Source organism: Temnothorax longispinosus, chromosome 7 (genome assembly GCF_030848805.1).
Source record: "Temnothorax longispinosus isolate EJ_2023e chromosome 7, Tlon_JGU_v1, whole genome shotgun sequence".
NCBI classification, from domain to species: Eukaryota; Metazoa; Arthropoda; class Insecta; order Hymenoptera; family Formicidae; genus Temnothorax; species Temnothorax longispinosus.
In genome coordinates, this window is record NC_092364.1 from 13579107 (window position 1) to 13592666 (window position 13560).

General features: G+C 37.7%; 1 protein-coding gene across 2 annotated transcripts in view; it reads right to left on the reverse strand.

Annotated features, from left to right (window-relative positions):
* The window catches only part of LOC139815882 (discoidin domain-containing receptor 2), an 81147-nt gene that overhangs the window by 28647 nt on the left and 38940 nt on the right, over positions 1-13560 (reverse strand). For both annotated transcript variants that reach the window (XM_071783129.1, XM_071783128.1), the window contains exon 2: positions 12935-13069. In XM_071783129.1, coding sequence (XP_071639230.1) covers positions 12935-13025 — 91 coding nt within the window. In that variant the 5' untranslated portion in view covers positions 13026-13069. The remainder of the gene's footprint in view (positions 1-12934; positions 13070-13560) is intronic.

Here is a 13560-nt window from a genome sequence, read left to right on the forward strand (position 1 = left end):
TATATATATATATATATATATATATATATCGATTTGCTAAACATCGCGAACGATAGAACGGTTACGCTCGATGGCAACGTTCCTATTCTGTTTGCAGGCAAAATTCAGGCTTATTACAAGATAATTGGTAGTCGCTTCATCGGCTCGTTATCGCATAGTCCGAGGCGCAATTCGAAAATCGTGTTAGCGGTGGTACGTCGATGGACTGGACGATTATTCGTCCATTATCATCGCGTACATGCTCTCGTCCCGGTGTCTGGATTACAATACCAAATGATAGCCATCAGAAATGCACGACAGAACTTCGCAACAGCCCTTGGTCGCCCGTCCCGCGTGGTAGGGGGATCGGATTTACGTGCCGTGAGATACGTAGATCGCCATATCTGCGAGTGTGTTTGCGACGACGTTAACATGAAACACGTTCACGTTTCCGTTTTCCACCCGTCGTACCCTCACCGTCGACCAATTCGACGGGAAGACAGGCACTGCGTGGCACTGCGAGAGGGGGTAGCCCGTTCGTACGAGAGTTTTCAAAGACGAAAACGCATATACGTATGTAAATATAATAATACATAAATCCGCGTTTTATGTACGTGTGCGCACATATACCCCTTGGGCTCTCACCGATGTCGCGGGACGACGCCATTCGAAAAACCATCACGCTACTAGGCTATATTTTACCTCGTAAATGGATGTGTCTGGCCGAACGTGAATTTCTTACCTGATATCAACTGCCGATCCGCGGGGATATCGATGAATAGGATGGGGAAACGCGACGTATATTCGTACAGTTCGCGGATATGCAAGCATTCGGTTCGTCAGGATTTTTATTATACCACGTACGTGGCTCTACGTTTTTCACGTATGAAATATCACATGTCTCCCGTTACACACAGGCAGCGTTCTGTGCAGTTTTGCGGAATTTGCCTTTATTACCTTCCACCATTTTTGTTTATTTCATCGGGTTATCATTGTACAACGCGTACACGCGCGATTTCAGAAGCCAGCGAAGCCAAAGCCGCGAATAATGGTAATTGAGTTAAAATGCGCGAGCTACAATGAAGTGAATAAATAATCGCGTATCTCATGTAATAAAATAACAAGCTAATTAGATATTTTTTTAATGCACACGCTTAATTGATATCATTAAATATTTTATATTATTGAAAAATTACTGCGCGAACGTAAGAGCTTGCGATGCTTTTTCGAGACTCGCATATCTTTAATGGCTAACGAATCTTCCATTAAGCTTCAAAGCTATACGCGAAAGCAGTCGCGCACATTTTAATATGTCACCGGCGTTAGAGTCGCGCGAAATTGTTCCCGGCCACTTTGTCGGAATATTAAGGCCGGGAGTCTGTACCGGCCACTATACTATAGTGGCTTCTGAGGCGTCCATCGTAACGGCGTGTTTATTGTAATGAGCGAGTCGGAAGAACGTCGTAAAGTTAAAGACCAAACGCGGCGCTTGTGTATTACAGAGAAACTACAATAGAATTCCAGAGGCGGAGTCGTCGTACAGCAATTCCAAACCAGTTTTCAACGGGGCAGTTAAATTTAAACGGGTGACACTAATTTAGGGCCCCGTTATTAACGTTATTCGCAATTAATGTTCATGTTCTTTCACGGAGAACTGGTCCAGATTACGTTGCGCGGCAATACGTTTGCGCTGCAGACGGAGATATACTTTCCGACCGAATGTCACTATGTATCCGAAAAGCCCAGCTTTATTGGGGATTACTCCGAGGAAGCGACAAAAATCGAACGATATTTCACATGTATGAAGATTTTAGATCTTTCTCTGAAGCATGGAAATATAAAATTTTGCACAAGTAATTCGAGAAATTCCATGTACAAAATTCTACATAAAATATAAAATTTTATATAAAAAGTGGAATGAGAAGATTATCATTTGTAACTCTCTGATTTGTTTTTCAAAAATAAACGAATTGTATAAATAAACAAGAATAAATTAAAAAAAAAATGAAAAAAACATTGTGACAGATGATGTCGTTCAATTAAAAAGTGTCTTCGTGCACGAATGAAATAGCTCGCGGTCCTATATATATTAAAAAATGGTATTTTTTGTTTAATCTTCGTATACCACACATCATGTATTGACACGTCACCCATAACACAATTTACATATTTTGCCGTGTAACATCAGCCTTTCTGCGCCCCCCAATCTCATGCACTGTTTCTGGTTGGCAGAGCCCGTATCATATTGCGTCCCGCTCGAACACGGGGAATACGCGAACGCGAGTTTACGTGTTACGTGTTCCGCACATCGTAAATCGTAAAGTTACGAAATGGACGTACGGTCCACTCCCAGAAAATGTTACGCGAAGCTTTCGCCCCGTTTACAGTTTCACGTTGAAAGGTATGCGCGCGGCGCTACGAATTTTTAAGTGCTCCACAAATCTGAATTACAATTTTTTTAAATAAGAAACTTTATGGTATATATGCTAATATATATAAAGTTTTATATATATTAGTCGAGATAAAAATTTAGCCTTGCTTTATGACACGAGATCTGACAGGCGTAATCTTCGATAACGAAAGAGTGGTGTCTCATCGAAGTTTTACAGAATAAATCTCCTTCAATTTACTATCCCGAAGCCGGCGATTTTGTTTAAGCACGCACGCCGTATTTCTCATCTTCTGCCTTCCCTCTTTGTGCGTGATAAGAAAAATAATCTTCGATATAATGGCTCGGCGAAACGGCAAACATCTTTTACAACGGAATCTCAGGCTAGAACTCCTATCACCAGTATCACCGACACTGTGGGGAAAATTCCTTCGATCCATACTACGGAATTCTATTAGCTAGAGCACATAAAATCTGGAAGAAGGTAAAGCGACTCGCGCTGATTAAAACGGTAAATTTACAAATCATGTAATTGCACTTTACAAATACGCCAGGTATTTACGTTTCGTATTTAATTAATTAATTCAAAATACATTTTATGCACACACGTCGTTTCTTATTAGTAGCTCCATTCCTTCAGAATATGTTTTCCTTTCTCTGCTCGTGTCAAATGTTATTAACAAATCTGATGTTTCGATTCTCATTATTCATTACATTTTATTACGTTACTCTCTGTATCGGGAGCAACGAACCTACGGTCTGCGTAGTTTGCGCAGTGAGAAAAGACTCGTGATCGTAGAGTGACAGAATTTCTATCGTGTACTTTAATTAGCGGCAGCGACACCCCGGATGAAATCAGTAGCCAGGAAAATAAGGGGAGAGTATGCTGGGGAGAGAGTTTACGAACTAACAGGTATCAACGTACTGATTACGAAACAGCGAGAGACGGATATATGCGTGGCACGTAAATACCTCCGCGAGAAATAATTTTGGAAAACGCGGAGTTTAATAAAATTGTCGCGTATTAATTAATTGCGTTCTACCAAAGTTCTAAAAGCACTATAACGTTATTTTACAAAACAGATGTCTTCGAATGATGAAATGAGATTTACAAACGTAGTAGAAAGCATGGTAAAAGAGAAAAGAAAACCGAGGAGGGAAAGGAAAATGGAACAAAGAGAGGAATTATCCTCAGGTGGTTGCTTTTATAAGAGACTTAACGTATACGATGGGTCGCGGGATTGACGTGTCTCTTACGAGGTAGTATTGAAAAATGCGATGAGGGGAAATCGATCGACGCGAAGCAAGGAGCACACAAACAGGATATTCCCTCGACTATTACACCGGTATTGTGAAATAAAAAAATATATTTCGCGTGTTTCAGTTATCTTGAAGAAAGTTATCCTAGAGAAAAATTTAAGAAATTCTTAAAAACTATTCTTTAAATATTTGCTACAAATTGCTATACAAAAATTAAAAGTTGTTGCAAATTACTTCAATTACGATTGTCAATTTATCAGTGATCCACGTAATAAGACGATATAAAGGGCCAAAGCACATAACATGGCGTAGCGATATATACGACGGTCGTAGTCCCCGACCTGACAGATCAGGATACGCCAAAGGTTGTGCGTTACTTACGTCCACGACTACGACTGTCATATGTGCTTTGGCCCAAATACACATTTTTAACTAAATGTTTTTTTTTGTTAAATGTTTTCTTTGTTAAATATTTTTATGATTTATCGTTCCATTTAAATCACTATTGTTGATGCACTCACGATGCAGCTAGTGTATCTCATCTCTACGTAACGCGTTCAAGATAGCATAAATTATGAATATTCCGTAAAGTGAGAAAGAGGAGGCGTTCATGCGCGCGGACGGCCCGAAGCTCGATTGTTGGCGGGGAATGAGAACGGAATGGGATGAGACTTAACGTGCACGACGGGTCGTAGGATTGACGTGTTCCTTATAAACCAGAAGGGTGAAGCGAAGATAGTAACGGAGGAACCAGACGCGAAAGAGGAGAGTGAAGGAGAACATTGCTGGTGAGGGAAGAGGGGGATGGGGAGGGGGAGGGGGAGGAAGGAAAAGGGCGGAAGGATGGTGGATGGGTGGATGGGAAGGATGACGAGTAGAGAGAAGGAAAACGGGGATAAGGTAGGAAGGCACGTCGCGGCGCCTGCACGCCGGTGGAAGCCCGATTGTTCTCCGCAACCGACTGTGTCTCATTACTTCGAATTGGCTAGCCGTAGACAATGCCAGCGGGTAATACGATTATCCGGAAGATGGTTTTCAGCGGCCACCCCTTCATTTCTATCGTCCCCTTTCCTCCGGCCTCCGATGTCCTTTTACGCTCTTACGTTTCAACCCCCGCGCGCCGTCGTATAAACCCTTTTTCCGGGGCATGTTGAGAAAATCGGGTCCGCGGGGGATTGTACAAGACTTGGAAGAGAAGGCTGACGCGAAGGTGACGGCGACTGAAGAGACAATGGATCGCGTACACGCCGTGCGGAGTTCCGTCGTATCTATATCTATCACGGAGATAAGAATTGAAGATTAACCGCTTACCGCGGCTTCAAATCGAAGGACGACGAGATGGTTTCCGAATGTAGGCCGCCGCCGAAACTTTGAATGCGAGGAAAGGGGGGCGAGTGTGCTTTTCGCGACGCAACAAATAAAACAGGTTTTCAAACGTATTCCGCTGAGCTCGGGGATTGCACTTCGCTCGGGTTCGGTCGCCTGAACATTTCACTGCGTTTTTACTTACATCAGCGTATGGCGAACTCGGCTCGGTTCGAGTATATCTCCGCGTATTTCTGGCGTATTCAAGAGGCAATTCGGTTGAACCTACATTCTGCGCCTGGTTTTGAAATTTTGTGGTTAGCGAAGAGTTGAAACGTTTTTCTCGTAAGAATTACAAAGAAAGATATTCCTGGGCTACAGAGGAAAGAGAAATTTTTTTGAGTTTGTAAAATTATTGTTCGTTTAACTTTGCCCTTATTCTAAATGTTGTTATAGCATGTTTTAAAGAGAGATTTTCCATACAACGAAAATAATTTGTCAATTTGAAATTTTCACCGCAGGTATTTCTGTTGGATAATATAAATGGTATTTTTTGATGCATGAAACATGACTTACTGTGGCATAGCGAACACGTTTACTTTTATATATATATATATATATATATATATATATATCCCTCGTATATGAAACAAAGATGTTTAATATTGCAACGGATTTCAAAGATAAACTCGGTCAAATCTTCTCGTTTTAAAGGATGACTTCAACTCTTTTTTTTTTATTTGCAAGCATGCCACTGTAACTTGGCTTTCATCGTGTCGCTCATTTGAATTCCTTTTTCCAAGTTGCTTCGCCTAGGAAAGAGTTGAGAGAGCTGACAAAGCGTTGGATAAAGATTAGACGAGAAGGACTGGACGGTGAAAAGACAAGCAAAGATGAGTTGAAAAGACAATGAACTACTAGAAGCGTGACGTTTTCTTTCATCTATGCAAAGATAAAAGTCAAAAGGTTGATCTACCTTTTTTTTCGTTCTCTCACCGATAGGATACTTATCTGTAATGAAATCGATTTTCTATTAGAAAAATGGTATGAGATTAGCCAATTTGCTCGACATAAATAAATAAGATTTTCGAAATTAAAGTGTTTATATAATTCCTAAAATAAAGAAATTTGATAAATGAATTATGACTAATTGATAATATTGATTATAATGTCAAAAGCTTTTTAATTAAGTTTATTCAATATGAAACGTGTATTTTCTATACGTTATTTATGTACTTATGTCCAATTTTTTACAATAGAATTCAGAATCACATAATTATGATTAAGTTCTAAATGATAAATATTACATTATATTTTGTTCTACCATAACTCAGTGCAATAAATAGTTTCTTCAAGTATTATCTTATTTTCTAACGAAATGCTAAAATTTTATATAAATCATATTTTAGAAATTTAACGAAAGTTTCAAAGTGACAAAATGAATAAGATGGAATGACTCATAAGATTATAATTTTTATATTTTAAATGTGGTTAACATTTTTTTCTCTTTGTTTGTATTACTTAGCGAGTAGCATATAACAAAAACATTTCAAGCTATGTGAATTTCTATATCGATATGTTAAATATATTTATATTTATGAATAACTCAATAAGATTGATAGAAAGAAGAATAAAAATTGTAATCAAAATTGTTATGTTTTTATAAAGATAAAATTTTAAAATCTATTAATATAATACGATCTTTTTTTTAAAAAAGGCGAAAATAATAGGTATGTGCTTGTTATTATTTTTCTATTTTTTTGTTTAATTATTAATGTCAACCGTATAAATGTTTTCTTAATGAAATTTATTTGAATTTTACGATATTAGAAATGCATTTCATATTTTTCTTCATTGTTTTCCATCTTTCCCGAAAGGCAAATTATAAGTGCGTTCTAACATTTGAATAATTTTCGAGGCTGTAAGATTTTTGTTAAATCCAGATTGTGATTTTAAATGTGGCATTACGGATTCTCTTTCCAATATGACTCCGGGGGTGGAATAGTTGATTTAGAGGTAAAAAGGAATGGGTACAGGTAACCGCGAATAAAGATGCCGACTAAGGAGACAATGAGCCACATCGTGGGCAAGTTTTATTTTATTTCCGAGAAGATAAGACCCAAAGATATTAACCGGCGGAGCGACTTAGACTTGGACAAGACGACGTTTCCACCTCACTGTGGGTTTTCATTCTCGAGGAAAACTGCTCTGCATTTCAAATCCGAGGAAAGCCAGGCTGCTTCTTGTCGCAGATGGTCGATTTAGCTGAGCGACGGCGGGAGAAAAGAGGACGCTCGGACAAACGGTAGTTGAGGAAATGTCTTTACTTTGACTTTGCCATATTATAGAATATATTCTATTGCTTATTGCCTAATTATTATGTAGTTGTGATTTCTATCGAAAAAGCTAGACATAAATATATAAATAACATACGTGTATGTCATCATACTTTAGATATATCAAAAAAGATATTTTATGTTAAATAAACTTAATTGAGACATTGTAATAATTTTAACGTTATAATCAATTTTGTTAATAAAAAATCTGTGTCAAAAGTCGTTTATTTTGAGACTGACACAAGTACTTTCAAAAATTTCAAAAATTTCAATTTAAAATAGATACGTCGCGTTAATCACATCAAATATTACTACTTTGAAGCAAAATGGTTAAATGTTAAATTCAATTATGCGCATGAAGATCAATATCAATGCTCTTTCCGTGCAGCTGATCTCATTTTAAAAATGACACGAGGAATTGACAATGGAAAGGCGATGTTACGCGCGAAAAATAGCATGCTCGAGAATTAACCGACGACAACACGATTCCGGATTTAGTCGGGAATGCTTGGAACTCTTCTGCATTTCAAATTGAAAGGCTAGGCGGAAGAATTGTCTAGTGGAAAATGGGAAAAAGGTCGGACGCGATATCGAGCTAAACGGGGTGACGTGAGAAAGCGAGGGTGGCTGCGAGAGAGGGAAAATAGGAATTTTTCTCGAGGCATCAAAGTCACCGCCAAGGTGTTACGAATTTGATCTATCGGCAATGACGTGTTAGGCGACGAAGAAGAATTGGATTTTAATCGAAGTCGAAGGAATGCACGTGGGATAAGAGGATTGTAATACCATCTCTCTCATTATCTCTTAATCTATAATCTTCTTATAATTATCGGATCTCCTCTAATTATTTGACAGTTAAATCATCCTTTGATCAGCCTCCATAATGTAATCGCGCGTGCATGAAAAATAAATGCTCGTGTTGAATATTACACAAATATGATTTCTCTGTTAACAATACCGGATAATGAAATCAATTAAATTTCACAAAGGACAATAATGGTCATAAGCGGCTAATATTAATTCGTGGAATCATTGCATTTGGTTCATATAATAATAAATGGCTTATATAATATTGAAGAAATCATTGACAAGTAATTCTATTTTGTAGTAATTAAACATACGGAACATTTTAGTATTTTAGCAAAAAATATTAATGTTAATAAAGAAAAAAAACAATCTAATTAACTTCTTGTGTTTTCGATGCTGCAACACAAGACTTTTCAATAAAAATTCATAATACAATTTTCCAATTTTGAAGATTAAAAACACAAGAGTTAAATTATCAACTTTGAATCCTAAGAGAGAAAACTATAACTCATTATAGTCTCGTTCATGAACTGATAACACTCATTGTGATTGATTTTCTTGCAAGCTAGGTAAATTGTCACTGAACGCTATGTGTCTATATGGATAGGCCATGTAAGTAATGCGAGCGATGCCGAAATCATTACCAAGTCAAATATTGAACTTGGCTAATTTGTTATCGGCGAGAAAGTAGAACGACGTGTAGAAATCTCCTTTGCCGGCAAATTTGCCCTAGTTACCGAAGTTATAACGTTGTTAAACGCTCCTGGTCGACTTATGAGAGCTAGCCCCCGTTGAAGAAAATGTATAGATCATTCTCGAACGGATTCTCGTGCATGAAAATAGACGTTTGGAATAATAAAGGGTTTTTTCGGAAGTGCTTTGGAATGAAGTTTAAACGATCACGCTTGAGATACTGCAGTCGAATATTAAATCGGATACGAACTACGGTCTATAATGGTTTAGAAGAAAATTTGTTAAATCATTAAGCAAGAGCACTTTTTCGATTTTGGTTGCCGCTTTTGTCCTTTACAACGCAAAAGCATGTTCTCACGAGATTATTTTACAAGTTTACGATCGCTTACATATTTATATGAAAAAATTTTTTAATGTATTAAAGAAAACTGTGAAGAGTTTCATTAAAAAGTTTTATTACACTTTTGCATACCTTTGCTAAAATAATCCATTGTGATTTGCATATTCAAATCATGAGTTTGTATCATGAGTATCATAAGTTTCTTCCGTGACAGACCTCGTAACATAAAATATACATTATGACCCAGATGTACTGTTTTTTTATCTATAGATTCTGTGATCAATTTAAAATCAATCTTTCGATATTTAATTTAAATTAATTGAATATTTAATTATTTTATTAATATTTAAATATGTGATATAAATTTTCCAAAATCAATGAATTTCTGTAATGAAGGCATATAAGTATATAAAAACATTAGTAACCAGAAATTGAAACTGCATGGGAAGAATTTCTCGCTTGTTGGACGATTATTTTTGCTAGTAAATTACCGAAGTCTTATGCATTAATAGTTTTCCATTCGCCTATATACATATCTCTCGTAACACTACGCCAACATTGCAAACTTTTATTAGAAGTCATCATGTACCTACTCTAAAGTTAATTTAATAGTATAAGTTTAGTTGCTTCTTCTGACAGATATCCTCTACGTTCATCTCACTGCCCTGTCGGTTATGCCGAGACAGACACATCCCCGAAGTAATAACGCACGTATATCCGTGCATTTTCCGCGGCGCGAAACGGAACGATTTGCTCGCGGATAATGAGAACCTTTGTGCATCTTTAACAGTCATTCGGAGACCGGACACCTTTCAGAGAATCTCGGCTACGACAGTCACGAAACTACAGTTCGTTCAAAGGACGCAAGAACAGAGAGCAGAGGTCCTCGAAACTGTCTCGAGACAGCGACCGACTACACCCGCCTAGCACTTATCGTTGTGTAACTGTTTGCCCAACCACGAAGACAAGACCATTTACCATAACGAGGAAAACGCCGGCGGAACCTAGCACCGGCGAAAGCTCGCAACAATGGTCGCCCGTTTATCCTCCCCTTTACCCTCCAATCTTCCACTATACCTGTATACCTCCTGTCCCCCCTGTGTACTCCCTTCATATCAGCTTACAATCTGCCTTTTATCGGTTTTGAATCTTATTTCTGTTAATACAACGAAAGATTCAGAATAGAATAATATATATTAGTTTAGATTCTAACCAATCACCATTGTGCGATTTTATTTTTTTTTGGTAGACGTATCAAGCTATTGAATATAAGTACACGCTTTAAAGTTAGGTAACTATTTTAATAGATCTAAGTGGAAAACATCCTTAAATCATGGTCAGAGCATTTGTGTCAACGGCGTTCTACGTGCTAGGTGTTCCTCGTCGTTTCCTCCGCTTCTACGACTTTTCGTCCATTAAGTCGTCTCTCGAGGAAGTCGTTACCACGAGGAAGGTGTAAGAGTAATGGCGCTGACCTTTTGTAAAATATGACGTAGTACATGTAACGCGATGACGCAAGTGTACATGCATTTTCTGTTTAGTGTGTGATCTAGGATTAGCACTTCAATTCAATTAATGAATGGTTAAAAGATATTAGATGGCTTACGAGGATGTAAAAAAAACTAGAGAAAAGAGAAAAATCTTTAACACCCAAGTGAAAATCAAGGTGCTTTTAGATAAATTCGCGTGTCCTATTTTAAATGCATAACTATTTTAGGCACGTACACCATCATATTACAGCAACGTGGAAATAGAGACACAAGCTCTTTTATTGCGGTCTTCGCGGAAACGTCAATAATCTCAGGAACTTCTTAAGCAGCTTGAACGTTCTTTCGGTAACCATAGCGCTTTATATGCCGATAATCGATTGACGAAGCAAGAATTTCGCTGAGTTTTATACCGCAAAAAAGACACGCCGCTCAAGTATCTCAACGCAAATCAACGATCGTCTTTGATAAAAATCATCGGAGCGTTTCGATTCAGATGATGTTGAATATACTCTGGAAAGCTTTTCGATTTAAATTTCTTTTCAATGTCTTCGACGCGTTTAATATTTGCTTCATTGCATGTTCTTTTGAAATTTCTTATTTAAGTAAAAATATCAAATTTATGATTCTAAAGTCAAGAATCATGGCATTCATTTCAACGTTTTTGTTGATAATATTTTGTTGATAATCGGTATACGATTTTCTATGATAATTTATGCATACGATAAACGTTAATCTGATTATAAACAAGATGTGATTTGGGCATTCTACAACGCAGCATAACAAAATGTTTTAAATTCACATTTATATCAATAAATACAATGAAAGAATCTGTAAATAAATAATACGGTAAATTAACGATATAGCATACTGATTCATTTAACATTATTCGTAAAAAATATAGGAAATTTAAAAGTGTAATTACTTTCTAGATTCATGTTAAAGAATGTAATAATTAGCTTCGTATAATTATAGTGCATTATATAGTCCTTAGAATTTTAATATATCCTTTACATTCTTAACACATTGAATTTCTTCTCATTATATGTGATTTTGTAGAATATTGCAAATATTCAGTATACCCGAGGCAATGTATACGCGAAGCAATCGATACACGCTCTCTGACCAATTTGCACAAGCAGCAAGGCGGCCTCGGTTCGGGGTAATGAGGGAATTGTTTTCCGAAGGTGGCGCGCGCCTCTTAGCGCAAAATTGCTCCGCTCCCTTCGCCGGCGACCCGGTGGAAGGAATGGAGAAATCGAAGAAGAGAGGGTCGACGCAAGGAGACTTCCGCGGGATGCAATTTATCCTGTCGCATTAGATTCAAAATAATTGATCCCCCGGGCGGATGGAGAATAGCGAGTCATTACTTCAGAGTGATAGCACCCCCATCGTAGTGCAGACCCGAGGAAAATAAAAACTCGGAAATCACCTGCTCCCGATGAAAAATTTGACAGCCGAGAGAAGGAACGAGCTAAGGAGATGGGGAGAGTGCCGCGGGTGCGGTATGAGGCAAGGTAAGGATAGCATCTCCGTAGAATGGGCTTTCCGCAGCTGCAACAGTCCGGAATTCGCTGGGAAACACATCGTTTGACTTCTCGCGCAGCTGACTGCACGAGACTTTCTTTGTTATTGCCTGTCACCTCGCCCGCAAGAACTACGCGGTTATTCTAGTTCGAAGAATGCTCTATCAACGGCGTGTTTCACAGTTAAAAATACTATTTTTAATTAATACTTGCTACATCGTAAACATTATGCCATATAAAACGCGAATGCTTAAAGTATTCGAGTATATATCACTGACAATTTTATTTCGAAAACAGCACTGTGTAATGTCAGTGTCCTTCTATAGAAAACAGCATGCATATACTTACAAGAAAAGGGTCCAAAATGTCCTCCTCCGAAACTATAAGAAATAGAAAAAAAAATGTTTAAACAAAAGTTACATGGTTTGAAGAGTACTTTAAAACAATCACAAAAATGTTTAGTGGTGGGGGTATTTGCAAAAATAAAAAAAAATTTTGTTACTGTTTTAAAGTACTCTTCGAACCATTTAACGTTTGTTTAGAAAAATTTTTTTATCTCTTATAGTTTTGAAAATATTTGTTCCGAAAGAGAAAACTTGATTTTTTCAAAGGGGTGTTTCACCCCTTAAACATACATTATTTTCATCTAGAACACATATTAAAAGCTCATAAAAATCGGTGGAGAACACTTCGGACGCTTTCCTTGTTAGGTTGTTCAAATTTTGGAATAATAAATTTTATAGTTTCATGCATTTTATACTTGCAATCGTTAAATTGTGCATTTAATCATTGCTATTGCGAGTTGGACTTACGTATATCGAGTGAATGGACATCCGTGACCGGTCCAAACAGTATCAGCAACGTACAGAACCTAGCGATTATCGATAAATAATCGGTCTTCATGTTCTCCGTTGAGTGATGACTTCATCAGAGCATTCGACAAATAGCTGTAAACATAATTATAAAATATTCGTATTAAGGCGTGTATATTTCTTTTGATCTTTAATCCTTGCTTAGCTAACACTTGTCGTTGCATAGCAACATTTGTCAAAACTAGTTTTCCAAAAGAGAGAGAGAAAGAGAGAGAAAGAGAAAGGAAGGAGGAAGGGAGAGAACTCTAGTTTGATTTCGCCAATTTCCGGAATCAATATTTAAAGCGGAGAAGACGGACTTGGCTCCTCGCGCAAGGACGTGCTACGGAAGTCCACGTGATATTGCCTGCCTTCCAATTTGCTGCCATTGTTTTCGATCCGGATAAAACCTTCGATCGCTATACGGTCACGTTTCTGCACGAAGCACCCGGGAGATTTTAAAGCTGCCTCTCGAAATATTTTCCGTCCCAGCGCCTGAGGTGGAGGGTCAAGTAAAAAGGAACTTAATCGACTTAAGAGTAAAACTACACGCGTCTACGTATTCCTTTTTCTTGGCACAATCCTGG